Source organism: Neovison vison, chromosome 12 (assembly GCF_020171115.1).
Source record: "Neovison vison isolate M4711 chromosome 12, ASM_NN_V1, whole genome shotgun sequence".
In the NCBI taxonomy this organism is placed as follows: domain Eukaryota; kingdom Metazoa; phylum Chordata; class Mammalia; order Carnivora; family Mustelidae; genus Neogale; species Neogale vison.
In genome coordinates, this window is record NC_058102.1 from 22,518,909 (window position 1) to 22,546,908 (window position 28,000).

Sequence of the window (28,000 nt, forward strand, 5' to 3'; positions counted from 1 at the left end):
ATTCTACAGCCATTTAAAATAAGACCCTTCTCCGTGTACTGATATGGAAAGATGCTCACTACACACCGCTAATTTAAAAAAATCAGAAATATGATTCCATATACAGCACAAAATATGTATTAGCATCATATAAATACATAGGGAGATGTTAGGAAGACTACTCAACATAATATACTTGGGGTTACTTCTAAGTAGCAAGATTTGGGGGTTTCTATATCATTTCTATAGTCTTAATTTTTTTCTTTACATTTCATTTTTATAATATTTTTTAAAGATTTTTATTTATTTACTTGAGAGAGAGCATGAGAGGGGAGAGGGTCAGAAGACGCAGCAGACTCCCCACTGAGCAGGGAGCCTGATGCAGGACTCTATCCTGGGACTCCGGGACTATGACCCAAGCCAAAGGCAGTTGCCCAACCAACAGGGCCACCCAGGTGCCCACTTTTTTTATAATTTGTAAATTGCTCTTATGTCTTAAAATGCACAACCTTCTTTAGGTAACTAAAAACACTTTATATCTTCTTTTTAAGATTTTTATAAATAAGTATGATTATAATAATAATCATACTGAAATCCTAATGTTTAGAAACTTGTCTTTATCCAATATAAGACTAAACAGAGCATTGTTCTCACTCAAGGTGAGTGTCAGCTCTAGGTCTTCATCTGTAAACACATTTCTCACATGCTTACTCCATTAATGTTTCAGCTGAGCTGCTAAGTACGAAAAAGCAGCAGAAAATACTCACTGATGTCATTCCTCAGATTAAGAGGATACAAAGAGAGGCACCTAGGGGCTCAGAGTCAGCTGAGCGTCTGACTTTTTCTTTTTTTTTAAGATTTATTTATTTGACAGAGAAAGAGATCACAAGTAGGCAGAGAGGCAGGCAGAGAGAGAAGGGGAAGCTGGCTCCCTGCTGAGCAGAGAGCCCGATGTGGGGCTCGATTCCAGGACACTGAGATCGTGACCTGAGCTAAGGCAGAGCTTAACCTACTGAGCCACCCAGGCGCCCCTGAGCATATGACCCTTGATTTTGACTCAGGTCATGATCTCAGGGTCGTTAGACTGATGGAGCCCTACATCAGGCACCATGCTGAGCATGGAACCTGTATAAGATTCTCTCTCTCCCCCTTGGGGCACCTGGGTAACCAAGTGCATTAAGTAACCACCTCAGGTCCTGATCAAAGCATTGTGAGATCCAGTCCCGGGTCTGGCTCCACACTTGGGGAGTTTGTTTCTTAAGTTTCTCTCTCCTTCAGTTCCTCCCCCTACATGAAGTATTTATCCTTCTCTCTCGTTCTGTCTCAAATAAATAAATAAATCTAAAAAAAAAAAAAAGTTCTCCCTCTCCCTCTGCCCTCCCTCCCACCCCTGATGCTCTTTAAAAAATAAATTTAAAAAAAATAAAAATATTCTTTACAGCATAATACTCTAAGAAGTTTCTACCAGTTTTATTTCAAATACAATGCAAATTTTTCCATGGGTATAAAACCCAATCCGAATATTTGCAGGTTTTTAAAAACATTAACAGAACTCTACCCAATGTAGTCAGTGTCTAAACGTGTTCAGTAATTTATTCATTTAATAAACATTTGAGCCCCTCCTCTGTGCCAGGCCCTGAAGTCTACAGAGTAGATTAAATCATATCCCTGAAGGAATTCATAATCTAGTGGGAGAGAAAAATTTGGAGACAATTAAAATGTGATGTCCTAAGTGCAAAAATATGGATAAGCACAAATAATTTAGAGTGTACAAAAGAAGAGGGATAATCATTAAGTTTCAACAATGACTATATACTTGTGGCACTTGCAAACACTGGAAAATATAGCACTTGTCTATACTTGTCAAGGTTCACCAAATGCCCAGTACTAGCATGAAACTGAAGGATAAAAGAAAAAGTTATGATCAGAATCAAGGCTACGGTATTTTTCAAACGTTACTAACGTTTTATGACCTCAACTGAAACAAAACATTCCTTAATCATTAGTTAATTTTTTAGGGTGTATCAAATTGCTAAACAGACACCTCTGACAACCTGAAACTAATTTCCAATTTTCCCTAGCCCTATTAAAACCAAATATGTACATTTTAAATACGTTTTTAAACTCTGAACAAATCCTAATATTACGAACAAATTCTCAGCGTCCCACCTCCTGTAACCACATCAAAATATAAACTCAAACTCTTCAAAGATGTGCTATAGAGAGTAAAGAGAATTTCATCCAGGGAAACCGTAACAGTTGGCCGCTTCCTCTTTCTGTAGTTTCTCTTCCTGGTACAGGAGCAGGATGGTTATCAACTATTCCCTGTCCCAGAATTCTGAGTCCCTGAAATCGGCTACTGAACCTCCAGAGAACCCAGCTCCGACAGAAAAGCGAGGCTCCAACTTACCCAAACCTGTGCACAACGGTCTTATTGGGAAAGACAGCCCTGCAAGGACAGACAGACTGGGAAGTCCAGGTGGGGGTGAGGGCGCGGCTGGGGAGGTAAGCAAGCGGGGGCTTCCTAAAGAGAACGCAGGATCGGCGCGCGGCCCCGGGACAATTCCAGGCCTCCCAGGTGCCCCTCCAGAGCCTTCTTAGTCCGGGGCGCCTCAAGACCCCCGGAAACCTCTGACCCGCGGAGAGGCAGACGTCACCCCCACTGACCCACCACACAGTCCCGGGCCGCCGAGGTGAGGCCGGGTCTGAGGCCCGCCCTTCGCGGACCCCACCCCAGACACAAAGGGAGGAGGGCCACTCGAGCTGCCGGCCGCTCTTTCCTTCCAGTGGCAGCTGCACCCCGGCCGAAGTCTGGCGCCACTCCGGACTCCGCCTCGACTTCAGGTCCTCGCAGATCGCTGACGGCCCAGACGTCTCACCTTTGGCTTCCTCGCCCCTTCAGTCCAGGAATAAAAGAACCAGCGTCCACTGGAAACCACCTCCTCTCCGCCCCAGAACCGCGGAGCAGTCAAAACGCACCGGGCCCGCCTAGCCCGGACAGCGCGCGCCCGCGCACGCAAATATACACACCCCGAGCCGCCGAGAAGCGGCCGCCGCCGCGCGCGCTCCCTCCCCCGCTAGTGCCCGCGCGCGCCTGAGGAAGCACGCTCCGCCCCACCCCATGGCGGGGGCGTGGCCAGGCCACGGGGGCGCGCCCCCTTACGAGGACCCGGGACCTAGGCGGCGGCGCGCTCCACGTGGCGCGCTCTACGCCTCCCAGTCCCTTCGCAGCCCCGCGGTCCGCGCGCGACAGGAAGCCACGATTGCATCATATTTGCGGCATTAATGGAAAGGGGAAGAAGGCTCGTCAGGTTCCTCTGCTGAAGGAACTAGAGGGTGGGTGGTTGAGGTACGCGGTGAAGCAGTGAGAACGGTCGGGGCAGGAGGGGGGACAAGTTTGTGGGCGGCGCCTAGTCCAGGAGGGGGCGCGGCTACCGCGGTGCCGTCCCGCGGAGGCTGAGTCGGCCACGTCCCGACCCCCCAGGGTGAAGAAGCTACCCCAGGCTTGTCGCATCCTCAGACATGTCGGAGGTGAAAAGCCGGAAGAAGTCAGGGACCAAAGGAGCCCCGTCGGAGCCGGGGAAGCGCAGCGAGGGCGGGAAGAGCACCGAAGCCCGGGGCGGTGGAGGCGAGGGCTGGGTGGATCCCCGGACCGGCGTGAGCCTGCTGTCGCTGGGGACGTGCCTGGGCCTGGCCTGGTAAGTGGACGCGAGACCGCCCGAGCCCTGAGTCCGGCCTCCCGCGGTCGCCCCGTTCTGCTCGGTGCCTCGCCCGGCTCAGCATCCCGCTAACCTCCCAACCCCTGTCCTGCGGCTTTTGTTCCTCTGCCTCGACCCCAGAAAAGGGACAGTGCATCCTTTTTTTTTTTTTTTTCTTCCTTTTCGCCCGTTTCTTGAAACTCATTTTTCCTTTTATTAATGTGATTCAGTCGCTTAACTGGAGTTGAGACTAAGGTCTGTGAATGAGTCAGCCATTCTAAAGGGATGCGGATTTGGCCAAACTTTATTAAAGTGCCTACTACACGTCGGAAGCTTCAAGGTTTTTGTAACCCACCATTTCCTGTCCGCTCCTCATTTGCCTTGGACACAGTTGCCCCACCCTCACAATGCCTAATGGCAACGTTTGCAGTCTTTAAAGAATTCAGTATGCTCCCGGGCAACAGACGTTAATGACAATTATCAGAGTTTGGAAGATTTCTCATATTGCCATCATTGTTCATGTGTTATGAATTTAAAGTGTATTCCGAAGTTACAGATTGAATTTTAGCACTGTAAAATGACAAGAGTGTAGCATTTGTGTTCACCCAAAATTGAACATCTGTAGTTTTTAAACCAAGTAAATAGCGATACATTGTTGTTACAGAAAAAAAATGAGTGTTGGAACTAACCTTAAGGGGCTGGTGGGTGGCACAGTCGGTTAACTGCCTCCTTTGGCTTAGGTCATGATCCTGAGGTTCTGGGCTGGAGGCCCGAGTGGGCCCCTGCCTGTCTTTCTGCCCCTGCCCCATCGCCCAGGTCATGCTCTCGCTGGGGGGCGCTCTCTCTGTGTTTCTCAAATAAATAAAAATAACCAGACTGATGCCTTAAATTAGAATTTCCCTCCACTTTCCCCCGATTTTTAAAGTATTTAGAAGATAGGTATTTGTCTTCGAGAATAATCGAATTCTCGGAGGGCCCCTGGACTTCCTTTAGTCTAGACCATTTTTGATTGTAGTAAATTTTGAGTTACACTGTATTGGAGACTCATCCTGAGTGGAAATTGATAAAACATCTGTTACAATAAAGTGGATGTTATTAAAAGGATGTTATAAAGTGGATGTCTCTTCAAGCGGTGCTGGGGTGGCTCAGTTGGTTAGGTGTTTGGCTCTTTGGCTTTGGCTGAGGTCATGATCCCAGGTCCTGGGATTCCACTGCATTATTAGGCTCCCTATTCAGTGGCGAGCCTGCTTCTCCTCCCTCTGCCTGCTGCTCTGCCTGTGTTCCCTCTGTCAAATAAATAAATATTTTAAAAATAAATAAATACGGAGCGCCTGGGTGGCTCAATGGGTTAAAGCCTCTGCCTTCGGCTCAGGTCATGATCCCAGAGTCCTGGGATCGAGCCCCGCATCCGGCTCTCTGCTCGGTAGAGAGCTCTCTGCACAGTAGAGAGCCTGCTTCCTCCTCTCTCTCTGCCTGCCTCTCTGCCTACTTGTGATCTCTATCTGTCAAATAAATTTTTAAAAAATTTTTAAATAAATAAATAAATACATGTTCTCTTTTTTAAAAAAGATGCTTATCTTAGTAATATGGCATTTTGTTTATGTAATATTTTTATTTTTTATCTTAAAAGACTAAATTTACCCTTTTTAATAAATTTTGTAAATTGTTCTTACGTCTTAAAATGTATAACCTTCTTTAGGTAAATAAAAACCCTTTTATACTGAGAAAGTCATTCCGTAATAGGGCTAGTAGTCTAAAAGATACAGATCTTCCTTGAATTAGGATGGGGTTCGCTGAAAATATAAATCAAAAATGCATTTAATACATCTCATCTACCAAACATCATAGCTAAGCCTAACCTATCTTAAGTATGTTCAGAACACTTCACATTAGTAGACAGTTGAGCAAAATCATCTAACAAGTTTATTTTTACAAGAAAGTACTGAATATCTTGTGTAGTTTACTGAATACTGTACTGAAAGTAAAAAAAAAAAAAAAAAAAAAAAACAATGCTTGTATGGGCCAGATTGGTTGTAAGTGAATCATGGCTCACAGGGAGCTGCTGCTGCAACTACTGCCTAGAATTAGGGGAAAGAATCCAACCAAGGAGAGGATCAGGGTCTCACTGCTACTCCAGGAAATGGTCAAAATTCAAAGTACATTTTCTACTGAATGCATGTCACTTACATACCATCGTAAAGTCAAAAAATCTAAGTCAAACCATTATAAGCTTGGGATCATCTGTATATGTTGCTTCTCTCTGGAACCTAATACAACTGGTTTTAGTTATTAAATTTATTAAATCTTGATTATCCAAAGATTCATATTCATATGAGATAAATTATATCACAGAATGTTCAGCTTTTCAATACTTAAGTTTTCTGGGAAAACACTAATACAAATCCATAGAGGCACCTGGGTGGTTCAGTCAGTTTAAGTGTCCAATTCTTGATTTCAGCCTATGTCATGATCTCAGGGTTGTGGGATCATGCCCCAAGATGGGCATGGGCTTAAGATTCTCTCTGTTTTCCTCTCCTTCTGCCCCTCTTCCCCCAACCCCTCCATCTCTTTAAAAAAAGAAATCTAGGGGCACCTGGGTGGCGCAGTGGGTTAAAGCCTCTGCCTTCAGCTCAGGTCATGATCCCAGGGTCCTGGGATCGAGCCCCACATCAGGCTCTCTGCTTTGCGGGCAGCCTGCTTCCTCCTCTCTATCTCTCTCTCTCTCTCTCTCTCTCTGCCCGTCTCTCTGCCTACTTGTGATCTCAGTCAGATGAATAAATAAAACCTTTAAAAAAAAATCTATAAAGGAAAACCTAAAAAGCAGACACTTTAGTGCAGGAATTTACTGTTAGTGCTTATAGTAAAGACACAAGTTATATTGAAAGCTTTCACTAACCTCATTTTTCATCTTTTCTTGCCTTTTTTTTTTTGTAAGTGAAGTTTTATCTGAAAGGGTTATGTTTTAAAATGCTCTGATTTTTTTTAAAGATTTATTTACTTATTTGTTTATTTGAGAATGAGTGAAAGAGAGCAAGCACACAGAAGGAGAGGGAGAAGCAGACTCCCTGCTGAGTAGGGATCCTGATGCAGGCTCCATCTGAAGACCAGGGATCATGAGCTGAGCTGACGGTAGATGCTTAACCGACTGACCCACCAGGTGCCCCTAAATGCCCTGATTTTAAATGGAATATGGTCATTACTTTCCTGGACATTCAGTATTGTGCCTGGAAATGAAGCTGTAGTATGAAACATGGCTGAATGGGTACCGACATGGCCCTGGAACTCCTTTCTTGCAGAAGATCCGTAATGACAGCTTCCTTTGTTTATTTGCCTCTTTTTCATTATTAAGTTGAAACAATCAGAAATCCAATTAAGTCCTCAATCAACTAAGATTACTCAAGAAGCTATGGAGAAGAAATATCCTAAGGAAATGAACACTGTTTTGTCCTACAGGCTCTGAATCAGTATAAGGTGTCTGTAGACTGCAATGGATTCCAAAGGAGTCAAAGATTCCTCTTGTAAGGCCCACACTGAACTAATCAGTTAACCTGGGGTCCTTTCTCCTATATCCTTTTCCCATGTGATAATGAGAAGCAGTCCCAAAATAGGGTAAGAGAGTTCTCTTCCTGTAAGTGGCCTAATCTGTACATTCCATCTTTGATTTGCTTTAAACCCAACACTTTTTCAAAGGTGGACAGGCCTGGGGCATCAGGTGTAAGCAGGAGGAGAACCTGATCCTTTATACCACTATAGGTTTGTCAGAGGGGTGGAAAAGCAGCCGCACAAAGCAGTCTGAAAGAAATAGCCAAGGTGCTTAAAAAGAGTAACTGGGCGCCTGGGTGGCTCAGTGGGTTGGGCCTCTGCCTTCCGCTCTGGTCATGATCTCAGGGTCCTGGGATCGAGTCCCGCATCGGGCTCTCTGCTCAGCAGGGAGCCTGCTTCCTCCTCTCTCTCTGCCTGCCTCTCTGCCTACTTGTGATCTCTCTCTGTCAAATAAATAAATAAAATTTAAAAAAAAAAAAAGAGTAACTGATGTGTGATACCCTGACTGCATAAATTTGAACTTATTTAATCTCCACCACAACCCTGTGAAGTATTATGATTCCCACTTTACAGATGAAGAAACTATAGCAAAGATAAATAACTTGCCCAAGTTGGTTATACAGCTAGTAAATGGCAGAGCCAAAGTTGCTCAGTTCTATACTCTTATGCAGTATGATATGCTACCTCCTCTGATACTAACCTAAGAGGCCAAAACCTTAGAAATAAAAATCCCTAGTCCGGAACTATTTCTAGTCCTTTTCTAAAGAAACTATAGCTCTTAGCAGACCCTGTCTCCCTCATCTAAATTGAGAAAGGGAAAAAGGGGGCCTTGAACTTCTATTAGAATATGCCTCTGATTGGTTAAGCATCTGACTTTGTTTTGTTTTGTTTTGTTTTGTTTATTTGTCAGAGAGAGAGAGAGAGAGAGCAAGCGCACATGCAGGGGGATCTGCAGGCAGAGGGAGAATCAGGCTCCCTAATGTGCAAGGAGCCTGATGCAGGACTCTATCCCAGGACTCCCAGATCATGACCTGGGCCAAAGGCAGATGCTTACCCGACTGAGCGAGCCACCAAGGTATCCCACATCTGACTTTTAATCTCAGCTCAGGTCTCAATTTCACAGTTGTGAGTTTAAGCCTCATGTTGGGCTCCATGCTCATGTGGAGCCTACTTTTAAAAAAAAAATGTTAGGACGCTTGGGTGGCTCGGTCAGTTAAGCGTCTGCCTTCGGCTCAGGTCATGATCCCAGGGTCCTAGGATTGAGTCCCATATGGGGCTCCTTGCTCAGGAGGGAGCCTGCTTCTCCCTCTGCCTGCTGTTCCTCCTGCTTGTGCAGGACAAGCAGGGGGACAAATAAGGCATTTTTTTTAAATGTATATTTGTATACCTCTGATTCATAAAAAGGAAACAAAGCACATTGGACACTAACCTGGATGCCAGTTTCAAAAATTTAGTCTTTCAGGATTGAAGTTACCTTCTGTCAACATTGACTTCTAGAAAATCATCCTCTTCCTTAATGTTAAATGAGTTAGTTTTTACAGATCATTTTAGAATACTGCTTGGCACATCTAAGTGATAAATAAAATGAAAGTATTTTAACTTCGCATGTACCAACCACTTTTCATTTTCTCATCACTAGCCCAGAGTCAACTTTATGCTTTTTATTTTTTTAAAGATGTTATTTATTTATTTGACAGCACAAGCAGGCAGAGCCACAGGTAAAGAGAGAAGAAGGCAGAGGGAGAGAGAAGGGGAGAAGCAGGCTCCCCACTGAGCAGAGAGCCCAAAGATCTCAGGATCCTGGGATCATGACCTGAGCCAAAGGCAAATGCTTAATCAATAAGCCACCCAGGCACCTCTATGCTTGTCTTTTCTTATATGCATTATTTTTCATATGTAGTAACGATAAATCTTTTTTTTGTTTTTGAGAAGCTAACCATGAAAAAAACCTACAAATTATCATCAGAGATGACATCTGCACTAGCATGACATAGTTTTCTTCAAGGTTTTGCTTAATATTAGAATTTTGAAGAGAAATCCAGAAATAGACATTAAAATATTTAATAAAATGGAAAGCGCTATAATGTGTTGTAGTAGTGGATCAACCTTCACAAAAAGTCTCTTATACTAATACAGTTTTATTCTGAATAAACATTCTGATCTACGGGATAAATCCCTGAGGTAACACTGGAGTAATGAGTGATAAAACTAATCTCTAAAATTAGACTTATTTCCTTAAGGTGTTCTCCATCCTTGGTCTCTGTGTGATAATTTCAGATAAGCCTATACTCTAAAAAGAATCTCTTAAAATCCAAGAATGAAACAGCCAATATAAAAAAAAAAAATTAAGTTTACACTTTCATCTTTGAAAATTAGAATAATGGCATTTCCTAATAACCAGGAAGGTTATTTAAAAGTTACATTCACACAGAAGAGAAAAGTCAGTCTATGCTAGTTATGTAAACTGTGCTTACTTAATTGGCTATTATCTCATAGAACAGACACTGGCCATCATTAGAAGAAACTTATTTTATGGGGTGCCTGGGTGGCTCAGTCGGTTAAGCATCTGATTCTTGATTTTGGCTCAGGTTGATATCTCAGGGTCGTGAGATTGAGCCCTATGTTGGGCTCCATGCTCAGCTATAAGTCTGCTTGTCCCTCTCCCTCTTTGTTCCTCCCCCTTCCCCCACTACTCAGGCTCTCTCTCTATCTCTAAAATAAATAACTTTTTTTTAAAAAAGTACTTATTTGGGGGTGCCTGAGTGGCTCATTGGATTAAGCCTCTGTCTTCAGCTCAGGTTGTGATCTCAGGGTCCTGGGATCAAATCCCGCATCGGGCTCTCTGCTCAACAGGGAGCTTCCTTCCCACCCCCCGCCCCCATCTGCCTCTGCCTACTTATGATCTTTCAAATAAATAAATGAACTATTTTTAAAAATATATTTATTTTATCCAATATTATAAACATTGTTCAAAAGGCAAAAAGTCCATTTTAGTTTTGGACAGTTTTATAGCAAGTTAGCCTAATAACACTTACAAATTTGAAGCATCATCACCTTTGGAATAATACACAAAGTTTGGAAGTCTTTCGTCTCTCCTTTTTCAATCTTTAAATGTTTGTCTCTCAATGGAAATCAGTGTCATAAAACACTATCAATTAGTGCTTGCCAGCTTGACTGAGTACTCAATCTGGGGAGCTTTTAAGATTTCCAATATCCAAATCACATAAGTCAGAATTTCTGTGGGTGGGACCCAGGCATTAGATTTTTTAAAAGCAGACAAGTGACTCCAATATGTAGCAAAGCTTTTGAACCACTGGTCTATGTACTATGATTTAAGTCCTCTCTTCATAGGGCTCTGCCTCACCACTTTTTGATGACTCAATAAATACACAAAGAATTTTAACTCCTGCTTTTTCTGAGCCCAAAGAATTGAGTCAAAAGTAGATGAACCAAAATGGTATTAGCTCCAAAGCATTTCTTTGGCATTTGCTTATTTCAAGTCCTATATATAAAAGTCTATAAACAAAAGTCTGTTTATTTTTTTAAAAACATTTTATTTACTTATTCATGAGCAACAGTGAGAGGGGCAAAGGGAGAAGCAGGGTCCTCACTGAGCAGGGATCCCGATATGGGATTTGATCCCAAGACCCTGGGATGATGACCTGAGCCAAAGGCAGACCCTTAACGATTGAGTCACCCAGGTGACCCCAAAAGTCTATTTATTGTTTTTAAGACTGGGATAACTTTTTTATGCTTCTTCAACCTTTACTACTTAACAGATGAAGAATACACTCCAATTTTAGAGTGGCATCTAAAGTATACCTTTATAACTCATATATTGGGTATAACCAATTGTTATACACCCTGCATTGCATATATGTTCTATTGCCACTTTGACAAGGACTCCTGTTTTCATAGTTTTGACTTGTTATTTTTCAACTACTAGTCATCATCCTTCTGTTCCACTCCAAGGCTTTATTTCTCTCCTACATTTTAATTTAAAATATTTTTATATAAGTAACTCTTACTTCTACATTTCAGTATGAAAAAACTTATTTTCTAGATACTGCCCAAATATGACCTTGAGAAAAATAGTAGCGATCCCATATCTTTTTCTAGGTAATTCATCATTTCTCCCTCCAAAACATTCCTTACACAGACAGCTATCACTACCATCTCACTAGGACTTGGACCAGGATAGAGTTTCACCTTCTATTAATTTGTTGAAATAAACTACTAAAAGCTGTCACTACCAATACCAGAATTTATGGTGTCCTTGCCAGAAGTATAACATGTTTCTTTAAAATTCAAACTTAAATGGATATGAATTAGGGGTGTTTTCTTTTTTTTTTTCTAGGTTTGTATTTCATCAGTCTGAAAAGTTTGCAAAAGTGGAAAGCCAATACCAGTTACTGAAAATAGAAACCAACAAGTTCCAAGGACTTCAAAGTAAAATCAGTTTAATTTCAGAAAAGGTAAATTACTTACTATTTAGCTTACTTGCATAGATTTCCCGTTTTTCTTCCCTGCTACCACCCTTGTACTCCATACTTCCTTTTTCCTGCCTTTTAGACCATTACTGTTTTAACTCTCACTGGTTTTTGTACATTTCTCCCTTCAGTCCAATTTAGACTCAGATTATTTTGAAAAGACAGTGTTGGTTTTTTTTAATATAAATGTTACTGTTTATATTGATGTGACCCCAATTTTCTATTTGAATATCAAATGTCTAGAACACTGAAAATATGATTGGTCTTTAGGTATAAAATTAAAATAGCAACAGCGCTTGCTGGGCAAAGGTCCATCAGGGTTTTTTTTTCCTCTACTTTCTAGTTGGAAAATTTGTATACATCTGCATATCAGAGTGACTGATCTAAAAATAAATATTGGCCTTGTAGCCAAAAGAAAATTAAAATCCATGTGTATGTTGTGTTTCTTCAAGCTACAAATGAAAATGCATTGTTACTGGAATTCTTAGAAATGTGAGACATAAAAAATTTTTAACTACATGCTTCTCAGGAGAGGTCAGTTGCAATCAATACTGCATCATGCGGGACTTGTTTGGCTACCAGGAACCAAGCTATCGTTGGGAAACATGCCTTCTTTGTTCTTTTATTCATTCACTAAATCTTTACTTATGTCATAAGGTAGACAGGACTTGTGCTTGGCACCAAGGTGAGCAAGGATTTACAAAAAAAAAACAGAAAAATGAAATAGAGGGTCTGAGTTCCTGTGGCTTCATGCATAGAATTAGCATATAATCAGTCCCCCAGAAGAGAAAAGCCATAGATGAAGATTATGCATCACTCACATGTGCCAGGGGATTCCACAGAGGGTGAGCCCAACGGCCTCGGGAAGAAGCTGCATACTGCTGCAAAAGTGGGTATTTTGACAGAAGGCTGAAGTCGGAATCTGGTTATACTTGTTAAGGGCTCCTCTAATCAGAGGGAACAGTTATAGAAAAATAAATCCCAGGAGATAGAAACTCCATATACTTGAAAGCTATTGAAAACAAATTTTGAAGAAATGAAAAATTGAAATGAAAAATTTGGTAGCAGGGGCACCTGGGTGGCTCAGTGGGTTAAGCCTCTGCCTTTGGCTCAGGTCATGATCCCAGCCAGGGTCCTGGGATCGAGCCCCACATCAGGCTCTCTGCTCAGCAGGGAGCCTCTTCCTCCTCTCTCTCTGCCTGCCTCTCTGCCTACTTGTGATCTCTGTCAAATAAATAAATAAAATCTTAAAAAAAAAAAAAGACATTGCCATTAAAAAAAAAATGGTAGCAATTAAAATGTCTTTTGAGGCAGATTTTTAAAATATCATCATTATCCAAGAAATATTCAGTCTTTGCAAAGCTCTTTCTCTCCCAGGCTTCCCTGGGAGTAATTCAACAAGAGCTGCCCTTTCACAAAGCTGGGCCTAAAGGTCAGCATAATCAGTAGGAGGGGAAAACAACTAGATGGGGACTCTCATCACAACTGTGTAACCTTGGAAAAAATCACTTTAACTTCTCTTAGCCTCTTTTCATCATTTATTAAGTGAGAAAAACAAGATTTTTAAAAGGATCAGATGTGATACAATATATATGCAAACTTCAAAAACTTTAAATAGTAGTAAATTTAAGGTATTAAGCTCTTTTAAAAAATGAAAAAACTGTTAGGTTATATTGTCAGTCCATAAATGCAAATTATTATAACATACTAGTCACTGTATATTTACAGATTTAATCTTGAGACTTTACTATTCTGGAAAGTCTTGTATTTGGGGTCTGCTTGGGTATATTGCCTCCAGATGTACAGTGATGCTCTGGTGAACACCCTAAACAGGAAATTACCATAGATGAAGATAAACTTACGTCTTCAAAAGGCTGACAATAAGACACTAAACTTAACAGTATTTCTGAAGTACAAATACCGATTTTTAAAGGATCTTTTATAATAGCTACATGTGTACATTAAAGATAATTTTTTAAAGTCTTTTTTTTAACATTTTATTTATTTATTTGACAGAGAGAGAGAGACAGTGAGAGAGGGAACACAAGCAGGGGGAGCGGGAGAGGGAGAAGCAGGCTCTCCACTGAGCAGGGAGCCCGATGCAGGGCTGGATCCTAGGACCTGGGACCACAACCTGAGCCGAAGGCAGGCACTCAACGACTGAGCCACCCAGGCACCCCTAAAGACTTGATTTGATTTTTAAGATTTTATTTATTTATTTATTTAACAGAGAGAGACACAGCAAGAAAAGGAACACAAGCAGGGGAGTGGGAGAGGAAGAAGCAGGCCTCCCACCGAGTAGGGAGGTGGATGTGGGCTTTTCTATCCCAAGACCCTGGGATCATTATCGAGCTAAAGGCAGACGCTCAACGACTGAGCCACCCAGGTGCCCCAAAAGTTTTTATTTTTAAGTAATATCTATACCCCGTGTGGGACTCAAACTTACAGCCCCAAAGATCAAGAGTTGTATGCTCTATTAACTGAGCCAGTCAGGCACCCCTGAAAATAACTTTTAAATAAGGTTTCAGTCAATACTGTTACACACTGTTTCTAACTATCACCTGGAATTGCTTCAGGTCTTGATTGGGGTGGGCCCAGAAGATTTATGGCCATTCTTTTTCCTAAATGTCAACAAACATGTTTTTTATTCTCTCAGATATGGGAGCTACAGAAAGGCACAAGAGTGTCTTCTAAGGAATTTAGAAGCTCTCATATCTTCACCTGACTACTAACATCAGTCTCTTCAAGAGTCAGATTTCAAAGTCACTTCTAAGCCTTTCCTCATTCGGCTCCAGACTCAGAGCATCCATTCTCCTCATGATAATTCTATCATGACAGGAATAGGAAGCTTGTGAGTTTATTAATTTACCTCCTTTTCTGCTCTTTAAAGCAAACACTCTGTCTTTCTCTCTGTATCCTAGTGCTTAATAATGGAACAGAGGATAATCAGTAAATCTTAGTGGGACTCCAGATATGTGATGTAAAAGATCCAAGATGCTATCTCCTCTATCAAATTATGAAGTCAGGAACTATATTATGTCTCTATTTTCATATTTAGTGTCTAGCACAAGGTCGGACATAGAGCGAATTCTTAGAAATTCTCTAATTTTATGTGCTGAGTGCCAAACAAGTATCAAATACACAACACAATAGGTGTTCCCGGAGTTTGGGCTATGGAAGAATGCTGCCCTGAGGAGCTGGCATCTGCTCTAGGCCTTGAAGGCAAGACAGAAGCGAGCTAAGCAACAAGGAGGGAAGAAGAGCATACACAGGTAAATTTGGGACTGTATCCTAGAAGTATTAAGGAACATTGTAGGTTTTCTAATGTCATACCATGATGTGCATAGCAGTTTTTAAAAGCTTCATCTGGCTATAGCATGGTAGTATGATTCAGAAAAGAAGTAACTAGGAGCAGATATTAGATAATACTTGTAGAATATTTTCCTTGATCCTTGAAGTCTGGTTTGGTCCCCCACGTAAGTGCTTCCATAGCTCTTCCCCTGTCATAACACATGTAGACTTGGCTCTCTCCCCAGTTAAACCAAGCTGCTTAAGGGCAGAACCACGTTTTGTACAGTATTATACTTTTAACACATTGCTGCAAACACTTAGTAAGTTAACAATCATTCTAGGCTTTCCTGTAGTCTCTGAAGCTGTTACCTATGTGTGAGAATAAGCTAAAAGAGGTCCACAGCGTCCCATATTCTGGACACATATGAGGAAATGCCAGGAGCTTACCACAATTTACAGATACTTAGCACATGTAACTATTTGATGTGAGTTACCTCACTAGATTGGACTTTTATTCATTTCTGCTTTTGTTATATCTATAACATCTGATTCTGGTACCTTCTCTGTAAGAGGTCAGTCAAGAAATTTTCAGGCAGAAACTCTTCCAGAATCAGAGAATTTAGGAAACTTAACAAATTTTATCAACTCAGTTACAGTTTCTAAAAAAGCTGAATAACTATAGAATGACAACTAAGTTGCTTTCCATTGGAGTAAGAAAAGAAGGAAATGTGATATACTTCAGACTTCTTTAACATTATTTCTCTGTTGAATGTCCCTCCATGAAAATGTACAAATATTTAGGTTTATAAATTCAGGTGTGTGCTTTTCTACCATAGTGCTAATCTGTCACATTTGTTTTAAAATCGGCTAAAACAACTGCTAAAGTAATGAATGTTTCTGCCATTACAGTTCTGATATACTTGGATATTTTAGACATCTTCAGAATTTGAACTGGGCATGTGCTTGTTAAAGTGTATTTGCCTAATATAAAAGTTATTAAGGGGCACCTGAGTGGCTCAGTGGTTAAGTGTCTCCACTCCTGATTTTGGCTCAGGTCATGATCTCAGGGTCCTGAGATCAAGCCCCATGTTAGGCTCCACACCCATCGTGGATTCTCTCTCTCCCTCTTCTATTTACCCCTCTCCCCTCCCTTGTTCATGCTCTCTGTGTCTCTCTCTCTCTTAAAAAAAAAAAAAAATTAAAAAGTTATTAAGTAGCCTTGGGAATTGTTTTGTGTTACAAATACAGCTTGAGTCTACTGAAAGTATCCTGCAGGAAGCGACATCATCCATGTCTTTGGTGACCCAGTTTGAGCAGGAAGTATCCAGCCTCCAAAGTATCATGCATGACATCCAAAATAGTGAAGAATTACTCACCCAAAAAATGCAAAGCCTTAATGAGAAATTCCAGAATGTTTCAGATTTCTGGAAAAGAACCCTAGAAGAAATGAATGTTAATACAGACATTTTCAAATCAGAATCAAAACACATACATTCTCAAGTGACTGTCCAAATTAACTCAGCTGAACAAGAAATAAAATTGCTCACTGAAAGGCTTAAAGATTTGGAAGATAGCACACTAAGAAATATTAGAACAGTAAAAAGACAAGAAGAAGAGGATCTTCTACGAGTAGAGGAGCAGCTTGGCTCTGATACAAAAGCAGTTGAAAAGCTTGAAGAGGAACAGCATGCTCTCTTTGCCAGAGATGAAGACCTGACTAATAAACTTGCCAGCTATGAACCCAAAGTTGAAGAATGCAAGACACATTTGCCAACAATTGAGAGTGCTATCCGCTCTGTTCTCAGAGTCTCTCAGGATCTGATCGGGACAGAAAAAAAAATGGAAGACTTAACTACTCAGATGTTTAATATGGAAGATGATATGCTGAAAGCAGTATCTGAAATAATGGAGATGCAGAAAACCCTTGAAAGAATTCAGTATGATAATAGCATATTAAAGATGCAAAATGACCTGGATGTTCTAAAAGGAAAAGTTCATGATTTTATGGTATATTCAAGTACAAGAGAAAAGGGAACTTTAGAAGAATATAATCTAGAAAATAAAGGAATTGACAGTGACTTTTAAATGCACCACATTTATTCTGATGACCATATGTTATACATAAATTTATTAGTTTCATACTTCTGCATTATTTTGATATGCCTCACTTTATCCTACATTACTAGGCCAGTAATAGTGACATATCCACACCATGATTACCCACATAATGACAGCTTATCTGTTTAAGCGATAAAATTTATTTCATTTTAGGCATTGTAAATCGAAATATTTCCAAAATATATCTCCATCGTTTTAAAGCAATATACTTAACATTTTAAATGTTTTTCTAATAAGTAATGGACATTATTATGAATTTCAGCTATTATATTGGAGCCAAATATATTAATACCTCTGGAAGCTATTGAGGAGTGTTTCCCTTCTCACTAAATGACCCTAGTTTGCTATTTTTTTCAAAACTTACGTCTATTTCTTATACGTTTCTATCACCTAAAGATGTGACCCATTGGCCCACTGTCACTGCCAGGTTGGTTGGTAGGTAATGTGCCCGCCTAACCAGTTCGGCATTTCCTTTGTACTTTACTGCAGGCTAAGATCCAGACCACCAAGTTCATACCACCAAGTTCATAGGAATTTTGTCTAAAATGAAAAATAACATGACCAAAGGAAAACATGAGGTGATTTGCTGTGAATCAATATGTACTTTTTGAAAACTGTGGAGCCTGGGAAACATTTTTACTTTTTATTAAGATTCTAAAGTATATTGTAGATACTTGTAAGAATTTTTAAGGAAGAGTAAAAATGGGTGTGCCAGACTCTTGATCTCACAGTCATGAGTTTGAGCCCCATGTTGCACATAGAGATGACTTAAAAATTTTTTTAATGAAAAAAAGTAAATATATTCTTATTGAAAGTTTTACCTATGAATTAAGTATGTATGAAGTATAGATTTTTGGAATATCTTTGTATACCTGGGCTTTTTTTTTTTTTAAGGTTCTAACTGTGTTACAGAGTCTTGAGTTTGCTAGATACATGATCCCTAGATAAATTATTCTACCTACAATATAAAAAATACCAATACACCTGTGGCCTCTTTTAAAGAGGAAAAAGCAGCATATTAAGAAATTATGATAACTACGGTAATTAAATGTATGTCATTGTTTTAAAGAGTTCCCAGACTAATTACCCAACCAAATTTGTTTTACATGATGATTTTATTTTACTCTAAATCATATAATGGAGTCATAAGGAATAAGATGTGGACATACTGAGATGTGATTAAGGGATGATCTAGTCAGATTTTTCTAATAATGATAATTGGAAATGTGCAGAGTTGGGGAAGCAAATAAGACTTTTATTGGTAACTGATGTATCAAGAGTGTCTAAATGTGGTGTTGAAAATTGTGTCAACTGCATATGGAAGTACTGTTCCTACTTTTGTCTGCATGCCAGTAATCCCAGTTTAATAATGTAGTGTCAATGTAATTAAGCACTTTCAAGAACTTGAAAGCAGTCAGTTGAGGTCAGGTAGTTTTATTATGTACATTTGCACATTTATGGACAAATTCCAAACAAGTTCTACTTTGGGGTTAGGAGGGCCTATGGTAGACAGCCATGGGTCATAAAAATAAGCTTGAAAGAATGCTACTATTAAAGAGCATATCATTAATATCTGGAATCTTAACATTAAATTCCTTGATATCTGAGTGTGTAAGTTCCTCTCTGTGTGCACTGACAGAATTGTACTTGTCTGCCTTTATTTTAATGCTAATAAAATAGATTCTAAAATTCACTAGAATTTTGTTGTTTCAACCTCTGTCGTCCCATGGCAGATGTTATCTCTCATCGTTTGTTTGTTTGTTTGGCCAGTCATCAGATTTGATACATTATTATTAAATTGTATATACTATAGTAGTCGCTACAGAAAGTAAATGGAAACCAGGTGACCACTGTGTTCTGTAGTGACTGTTAAGAGGGAAACAAAAACTACCCTTCTACAAGTATTTCATGAGAAAACTATTGTGTATATGTATATACATATTATGTAGATCTGTATATGTATATTTTCATTACTCAAGCTTTTCCTATGAAAAATCGTCAGTAGAGGATGGCTGCCTTCAGCTAGGGTCTTGATTCCAGAGTCCTGGGATGGAGTCCAGCATCAGCCTGCTTCTGCCTCTGCCTGCTGCTCCCCCTGCTCTACTCTCTCTCTCTCTCTGTGGCAAATAAATAAATAAAATCTTTAAAAAAGAGAGAGAGAGATTTTATTCATTTATTTCCCAGAGAGAGAGAAGGAACATAAACGGGGAGTGGGAGAGGCTTCCAGCTGAGCAAGGAGCCCAATGTGGGGCTCAATCCCAGGACCCGGGAATAATGACCTGAGCCAAAGGCAGATGCTTAACAAGTGAGCCACCCAGCCACCCCAGATAAAATCTTTAAAAAAAAATTCTCAGGAGAGAGATTTAGATGTACCTAATTTGGCTTCCTGTGTTTCTTACATTCATTTATATAACACAGATACTTGAAATTTCAAAACCATCCCTGTGTATCAAATATTAAATTACATTGTTAGTCTTTCCTTTAAGGAAGATTTCCATATTCTAAGACACATTTTTGTATCTTTGTAATTGATAATAAATTCTATATCAATTAATTTCTTATACAGAGTACTACTGGGTCCATTTTTTTAAATTTAGTATTAATAAATCACTTTTACAAAATAAACACCTGATTTTTTTAACTTTTAGATGCAAAGTTTAAAAATACATTTATAGTAATAGTTCCTTAAATATTTCTTAATGATTAGAAGCTTGTTGACTAACTGTACTTTTATATTTTATAATGAAAAATGTTGATTTATTAGCTTATGGTTTCATAGAAAACGGGTTAACACTGATACAAAGCTAATGGCATTGTTTTTCATCTCAATCTGATTACAGACCTTTCTATGAATCTATAATCTTGATCAAAGCTTAATATGATGTCATTAATAATGATACTAAAATTTTTTTAATTACACTGCAAATTCACATGAAAACACATGAAAGAAGATTTATTTCTCTATATACTTATGCGCATTGTTGGCAAAAGCTCTGCAAATTTACCCAGCATCTGTTTTTTTTTTTTTTTCAGTTTAGCTATGAAGTATTAATTTAATAAAACACAAAATACTCCATCCCAGCTTTCACAGCAAGGGAGGAGAGAACTAGCATTGCAGCCTATTACGTGTCAAAAATTGCTAGGAAGTCTACATTCAACATCATCACAGTAACAGCTCTGTGTATTGAGTATCTACAATGACCTGTATTATCCCTACTTCGCACTACAACTTTGCTAGCCTGACACCCATTTTAAAAATTAGGAAATTGAGGCTTAGCAAGGTTAGGAAACTGGAATCATACTGCTAAATCTGTCTAACTCCAGAGGCCATTGACCTCCCACTATACAATGCAATCTGCTACTATTCAACCAGGGGGGAAAAATCACAAGAAATCCACTCTCAATAAGCCATCTTGAGAGGGCACCTGGGTGGCTCAGTTGGTTAAGCAACTGCCTTCGGCTCAGGACGTGATCCTGGAGTCCTGGGATTGAGTCCCACATCCAGTTCCCTGGAGTTTGGGGAGTCCAGGGAGTCTGCTTCTCCGGCTGACCTCTCTCCTCTCATTCTCTCTCTCTATTCCTCTCAAATAAATAAATAAAATATTTAAAAAAAAAAAAAAAGAACCATCTTGAGAATTAAAAAACTGTAATTCAGCCAAATGTGTCCACTACCACATTGCCTTTATTTTTTTTTTTTGAAGATTTTATTTATTTATTTGGCAGAGATAGAGATCACAAATAGGCAGAGAAGCAGGCAGAGAGAGAGAAGGGGGGGGAAGGAGGCTCCCCACTGAGCAGAGAGCTTGATGCGGGGCTTGATTCCAGGACCCTGAGATCATGACCTGAACCAAAGGCAGAGACTTAACCCCTGAGCCACCCAGGCGCCCCCTCCACATTGCCTTTAAATGAGATTGTAAGTCACCCAAAAGTTGTAACTATGACCTAAAATTGTTTGGGCCTTGGGCATAAGAAAGAACCAATAAATGTTTAGGGAATAGTTAGAAAGCAGTGGTGGAGAAAGAGCCTAGACCAGACTCTTCTAATCTAGGCTTTGCCAGTAACTGTGTGTTCTTGGGCATTTTATTTGGGGGCTCAGTTTTTTAATTTGTAAAATGAGGAAATTGTATCAAAAACTCTCTAAGGCCTCTTCTGGCTTTATGTGGTTTTAAATTTTAGAGATTAATAAAATTTCCCCGTCCTTTAGTTACAAAGATCAAAGATCCTTTAGCAAAGTTTTTGGAAAGCCAGGTGAACCCAGAAATCATTCCCTTGACCCATACTACTCTTGTAGATCCAGAGAGCATCTAGCTTAGTATCTTGTATATATGATAGGAATTTGGTAAAAATCTTTTGAGCTATTGGTGGACTCTCCAAAACTTCTATTCATTCTAGGCAAATAGTTTAACAAGCCCTAAGTATTTTTAAAAAATTCTGTGCGTGATGTCTGGATGGCTCAGTCGTTAACTGTCTGCCTTTGGCCCAGGTCATGATCCCAGGGTCCTGGGATCGAGTTCTGAGTTGGGCTTCCTGCTCAGCAGGGAGCTTGCTTCTCCCTCTCCCTCTGCTCCTCACCCTGCTTGTGCTCTCTCTCTCTCTCAAATCAATAAAATTGTTTAAAAAAATAATAATTCTGTGAAACAATTTCAAGACTATTCCTACACTATATTCATAAATATTGTAGTAAAGATCAATAGAAGTTCATGATAAATTGCTTTTATAACCTACCAAGGGAAAGACAGAGTCTTACTAACAGTTTCTTAATGATCTGATCCTTCTAAGAATAAAGTAAATTCTTTCTGAGGAGTCTAAACTGTGTAATGCTGTTAGGCTACATTTACTCTACTAGAGTAGATACATTAATAAACAATAACCTAGTAATGAATTAAATAAGCCATCTACTTTCTTCACCCTTTGGAGTCTCTGTTTCAGCAAATACACTTGCAAAACCTTTCCCCTAAAAATAAAACGTGATTTTGCAAGCACTACTTGATTTCCTTCCTGATTGTGGTTACTCTTTTTTTTTCTTTTAATTTTATTTATTTTTTGAGAGCGAGAGAGAGAGCACAGGCTACTGGGGGAGAGACAGAGGAAGAGGGATAAGCAGACTCCCCACTAAGTGGGGAGCCAGCTGTCGGGCTTGATCCCAGAACCCATGATCTGAACTGATCTGAAGTCAGAAACTTAACCAACTGAGCCACCCAGGCACCCCTGTGGTTACTCTTCAATGTCATACCCATAATAACATCTTAACTGTCGTCTAACTTCTCTACTGAAAAACATTTGGGGGCACCTCCCCCCACCAATAATTAATATAGCCTAAACTTGAGAAGAAAAATCCTAAAATACATTTTGAAATCAAACATATATAATGGGGCTAAGAGAGGGAATTACTACTTTGAGATAACTGTTCTGTTCCATTTCAGCTCATCATTATTTTACAGTTATATTTTTACTCCTTTTTTAAGCGCCATAAAAGTAATATCCTATATATCCTAAATATCCTATAAATAAATTTTTATTTGCATTATATAAAACCATGTTAATGTTATCAAAATAATCTTAAAAGATTTTTTTGAGATATTTTTTAATTTTTGAGATAATTTTAAGATAGTAAACCAGGCAAATGCAATTTTATAATGGTAATTCATAAAAATATTGAAATATACAATTATTTTGGAAATAAAACATTTAAGTCTTTAGAAGAAACTGTAGATCTTATTTTGTAAAACTCCTTTCAGCCTGCATATTTAATTCCTTGTTTTCTGATTTATTTATTCTTTTTTTTTTAAGACTTTATTTATTTATTTGAAAGAGAGAGTGAGAGAGAGCATGAGAGGGAAGAAGGTCAGAGGAAGAAGGAGACTCCCTGTGGAGCTGGGAGCCCCATGCAGGACTTGAACCCGGGACTCTGGGATCATGACCTGAGCCGAAGGCAGTTGCTTAACCAACTGAGCCATCCAGGTGCCCTATTTATTTATTCTTAAAGATATATTTATTTGGGGGGGGAGGGCAAAGGGAAAAGGAGAAAGAGAATCTTAAAGCAAACTCCCCTGCTGAGCTCAGAGCCCAACTCCAGGGCTCAGTCCTGGGACCCCGACATCATGACCTGAGCCAAAATCAAGAGGTGGATGTTTTACTGACTGAGCCACCCAGGCGCGCCTTCATTTTCTTATTTCAAATTATTTATTGACATTTTCTTTCCCAGACTAAACTATAAACTCCTTAAAAGCAGAGACTGTTCTTGATCATACTAACACATACATACCCAGTAAATGTTGTTGGATCAAGTTAGTTCCCTAGGGTTTTTTAAAACAAAATTTTATTTTTTTAAATTCAAGTATAATTAACACAGTGTTATATTAGTTTCAGTTGTACAATATAATGATTCAACAATTCTATACATTACTCAGTGCTCATCATAATAAGTGGACTCTTAATCTCCATCACCTATTTCACCCATCCCCCTACCAATCTTCCCTCCTGCAACCACCAGTTTGTTCTCTATATTTAATAGTTTGGTTCTTTGTTAAATTTCTTATATTCCACATATGAGTGAAATCATATGGTATTTGTCTTTCTCTGATTTCACTTAGTATTATATCCTCTTGATATATCCAAATAAGTTAGTTTTGATTATTAGTACACAGTTATAGACAATCTCCACTTTAAAACAATGCTTTCCAAGGTGCCTGGGTGACACGGTTAACCATCGACTTTTGGTTTTGGCTCAGGTCATGATCTCAGGGAAGTGGGATCAAGCCCCACTTCCGGCTCTGCACTCAGTGGAGTCTGCTTAAGACTCTTTTTTCCTCTCCCTCTGCCCTCCTCCCCCCTCTAAAATAAATAAATAAATCTTTAAAATAAATAAGTAAGTAAATTATAAGACAATGCTTTCCTAGAAAATGAGTTTAATGTTAAATGTGTGAAAGTTGGGGCGCATGGGTGGCTCAGTGGGTTAAAGCCTCTGCCTTTGGCTCAGGTCATGATCCCAGGGTCCTGGGATCGAGCCCTGCATCAGGCTCTCTGCTCAGCGGGAAGCCTGCTTCCTCCTCTCTCTCTGCCTACTTGTGATCTGTCTGTCAAATAAATAAATAAAATCTTAAAAAAAAATTAAAATAAATAAATGTGTGAAAGCCATTCAATTGACTTACACATTATAAAGAGGACTCCTCTTTCAGTATAATCACAATGTCTATCTGCTTTGGACATAGGCTTTGACAATATATTTTACACACGTCCTTTAATTTTTTTTCCTCCATAACTGAGCTTCAGGTAATCTTCTGATTCAAGTTCATTAGTTTTACCTGACAATTCCTGTTATAATTTTCAGTTAGGTATTATGAGATTATATCCCATGTATTGACCCTATTGTCACTATAATCTACACTTTTTTTTCCCTTTCCCTCTTAATTTTATTAACTGATGACACAATACAATAAAATTTCAAATATTCAGAAGGAGGAATTAAGATATCGGAATAGTAGGGGACCCTATGCTTACCTCATCCCTAGAACACAGACAGATAAATATTCTGAATGCTGACAGAACTGCACATCTAGAAGCCACAGTTAAATAAATGGCCATTTAAATAAAAACTTGCAAAAAATTTTAAATATTCAAAAATAACAAAATTTTCAGCTTCTCTAACACAGCTATTTAAACACACACACACACACACACACACACACACACTCACACTCACATATTCATACAAACATTACCACAAACAGCAAAAATAACGAAATACTGTCAGGCAGTTGTGTGGCTCAACATGTTCATCAACTAGGGGTTGGATGGGATAAGGAAAAAAACTGTATCCAGGTTAAACCAAAATGACAATTTACAGGTGGATGGTAAGGAATATGGCATAGATATATACCAAAGTTGAGAATCACTTGTATTTGGAATCACAGGATCTTAGGATTTTGAAGATAGGTTTTTGTTTGTTTGTTTGTTTACTGATTGTTTTGTTTTTTACATACCTGTCTTCTCTACTAAACTACTAAACTGAGTTGAGGTCACAACCCAAGCTGTACTCATCTTTTTATCCCTCATACTTGGTATGTCTAACATAGTAGAAACTTAAGAATTAGTCAATTGAATTATTCAGGGTCTCATGGATAAGTACCCCAGAAAATTATTCATAAAATTAATAGGACAGGGGCACCTGGCTAACTCAGTCAGTAGAGCATGTGGGTCTTGATCTCTGGCTTATAAGCTCAAATCCCACATTGGGTATGGAGATTACTTAAAGATAAAATCTTTAAAAGTAATAGGACAATAAAGCATATACACATGGAGTCTTGAACATTGGTCCTTTCATTCTAGCACTAGAAATAGCTACCAACAAACTTGTGTTTCAAAAATTATGTTGCCTTGTTTGACCCCCACAAATCTAACAAAGCCTATCTAGAGGAGGCTTCCTCCTCTCTTCTCCAGCAAGAAGAAATACCTCACTGTCTCTCGTTTAGCCTCTTTTGCCACTGTACAGAGAACTGTTAGTATAAAAATAGTCTTTCTAGTGTATAAAAAGAGTATAAATGTCTTTTTTACTAGTATAAAAAAAGTCTTATAGTTAATAATATAAAAAATGTCTTTCTAGTGACATTTTATGAAATTTCCTTCATGTTTTCCTTCTTAATTATTAGTAATACATTTGATACATCTTTTACCATGCTTTCAGGAAGAATGGTAAAGTTATTAACTTTAATTGAACTTATTATCGAACTTACTAAAGTTCAAAATTCAACTTGTATTTTATATATTAAGCTTTTAATCAATTTAATTATTATGGGTGTTATATTTTCTTACAGTGTCAGAAGTCTGAAGCTATCATGGAACAGTGGAAGTCCTTTCAAATAACTGCTCATCTAAAGCGTCTACAGGAGGAAATTTATGAAGTGAAAACTTGGTCTGACAGGATAATTGAAAAACAGAATATACTGAATAACAATTTGACAACTCTTTCTCAAGATGTGACAAAAGTAGACCAAAGTGCAACTTCCATGGCAAAAGATGTTGGTCTCAAGATTACAACTGTAAAAACAGATATACGACGTATTTCAGGATTAATAACTGATGTAACATCACTGACAGATTCTGCTCAAGAATTAGAAAATAAAATTGAAAAAGTTGAAAAAGATACAGTAAAAAACATAGGTGATCTTCTCTCAAGTAGCATTGACCGAACAGCAATGCTCCGAAAGACAGCGTCTGAAAATTCACAAAGAATTAACTCTGTTAAGAAGATACTTTCAGAGCTAAAGAATGATTTCAACAAGCACACAGATAGGTTTTTAAGCTTAGAAAGTGACAGAGCTAAAGTTATGAAGACAGTGACTTTTGCAAATGATCTAAAACCAAAGGTGTATAATCTAAAGAAGGACTTTTCCCGTTTGGAACCATTGGTAAATGATTTAACGCAACGCATTGGGAGATTGGTTACTGACTTACTACAAAGAGAGAAAGAAATTGCTTTCTTAAATGAAAAAATATCTAATTTAACAATAGTCCAAGCTGAGATTAAGGATATGAAAGATGAAATAACACACATTTCAGATATGAATTAGTTTGAAATTATTTAAAGGAAACGGAAATAACTTTTTTAATATCATGACTGACAACTCAGAAACAATGAATTTTGGAGCAAATATCATTTTGTGTTTGATTTGTGAAACTGAATAAAGGAAATCTCATTTAAATGGAGTTGCAGGGGGCGCCTGGGTGGCTCAGTGGGTTAAAGCCTCTGCCTTCGGCTAGGGTCATGATCCCAGAGTCCTGGAATGGAGCCCCACATCGGACTCTTTGCTCAGCAGGGAGCCTGCTTCCTCCTCTCTCTCTCTCTCTGCCTGCCTTTCTGCCTACCTGTGGTCTCTATCTGTTAAATAAATAAATAAAATCTTTAAAAATAAAATAAAATAAAATAAATGGAGTTGCAAGGCCAGAAGGGGGAGTTCTCATGCCTTACCACTCCTTGCAGCCCTTGGCCAAACCGGAAGAAGCCTATGCTTTACTAATCCCGCAGGAGGAAGACACAACAGCCTAGACACAGCAGTCCAGCCAGTGTCTCACCCACAACTCAGTAAATGAGAAGCCACCACACTGCAACTCTCAGTTCACTGCAATGGACACTTTGTTTAGAACAGCCCCTCCCAACTGCCCCTTTTCCTCTATGAAAAAGCATTCCTCTCTTTGTTCTAAGGGCTTGCCTATGGTTTTGCCATAGCTTGCATGTCCTGAATTGCAATTCTCTGTTATTCCTGAATAAATCCATTTTGCTGGTGAAATAACTGGCTGTTTTATTTTTAAGGTTAACAGATTCAATTCTTAACAGTAAAAACAAAATATTTTAAAGGGTTGAGCAGCTGATTTTTCAAAAAAATATGCTAAAACTTACACTTGCAATTTTATATAGCAAGAACCCTATGCATTCCCCTGATACACACTCTCTTACACACACACACATACATTCAGACAAGTGGGGACAAGCAGGATCTACCGTCTACCACTGGGAAATCTGATGGGGCAGGATCTGAACACCATTTAAACTTGTGGACTACCAGGGAGCCCTAACTAGAGAGCTGCCCATCAGGATCAGGGCCATCGCATTCACTATCCATTTAGAGGAAGGGAAAAGAGAAAGGTCACAGACAGGGAGCAGGAAAAGAATCATGTAAGCCTTCCTGGGTCTTTTATGGCTTGAGGAAATAGATGACCTAAAACAGAGCAGGGTTTGAAGAAGAGGCATTGTAAATTGCAGGGGGCTTGCCAAGCCTCAGATGGAGACTGCCCTAAAACAACGCAACTCCTGTGGTGATGATGTGACCAGAACAGTCTAAGCAGAGAAGGAAGTTCTAACATTTAAAATAGCATTATATAATT

General features: G+C 39.1%; 2 protein-coding genes across 5 annotated transcripts in view; one reads left to right on the forward strand and one right to left on the reverse strand.

The window, feature by feature from the left end:
* The window catches only part of APAF1 (apoptotic peptidase activating factor 1), an 89,951-nt gene extending 86,936 nt beyond the window's left edge, over positions 1 to 3,015 (reverse strand). For all 3 annotated transcript variants that reach the window (XM_044229039.1, XM_044229037.1, XM_044229036.1), the window contains exon 1: positions 2,859 to 3,015. The gene's annotated coding sequence lies outside the window, so the exon portion shown is untranslated. The remainder of the gene's footprint in view (positions 1 to 2,858) is intronic.
* A 126-nt stretch (positions 3,016 to 3,141) lies between these two features.
* On the forward strand, positions 3,142 to 26,900 carry LOC122891298 (IKBKB interacting protein). 2 transcript variants are annotated; one of them, XM_044226847.1, is made up of 3 exons: positions 3,142 to 3,677; positions 11,578 to 11,695; positions 25,933 to 26,900. In XM_044226847.1, exons 1-3 carry the CDS (start codon positions 3,502 to 3,504, stop codon positions 26,686 to 26,688), a joined length of 1,050 nt encoding a protein of 349 aa, XP_044082782.1. In that variant the 5' UTR covers positions 3,142 to 3,501; the 3' UTR covers positions 26,689 to 26,900. The 2 variants fall into 2 exon arrangements, with proteins under 2 accessions (XP_044082782.1, XP_044082781.1); XM_044226846.1 differs by lacking the exon at positions 25,933 to 26,900 and adding an exon at positions 16,250 to 18,812 and having other exon boundaries at positions 3,146 to 3,677.
* Positions 26,901 to 28,000: the final 1,100 nt, after the last annotated feature.

Bases quoted from the DNA above. Each gene is read 5' to 3' on its own strand.
- LOC122891298 (XM_044226846.1), top strand. From the start codon at position 3,502: ATGTCGGAGGTGAAAAGCCGGAAGAAGTCAGGGACCAAAGGAGCCCCG. The intron at 3,678-11,577 runs GTAAGTGGACGC...TTTTTTTTCTAG, and splicing joins ACGTGCCTGGGCCTGGCCTG to GTTTGTATTTCATCAGTCTG. The intron at 11,696-16,249 runs GTAAATTACTTA...TTACAAATACAG, and splicing joins TCAGTTTAATTTCAGAAAAG to CTTGAGTCTACTGAAAGTAT.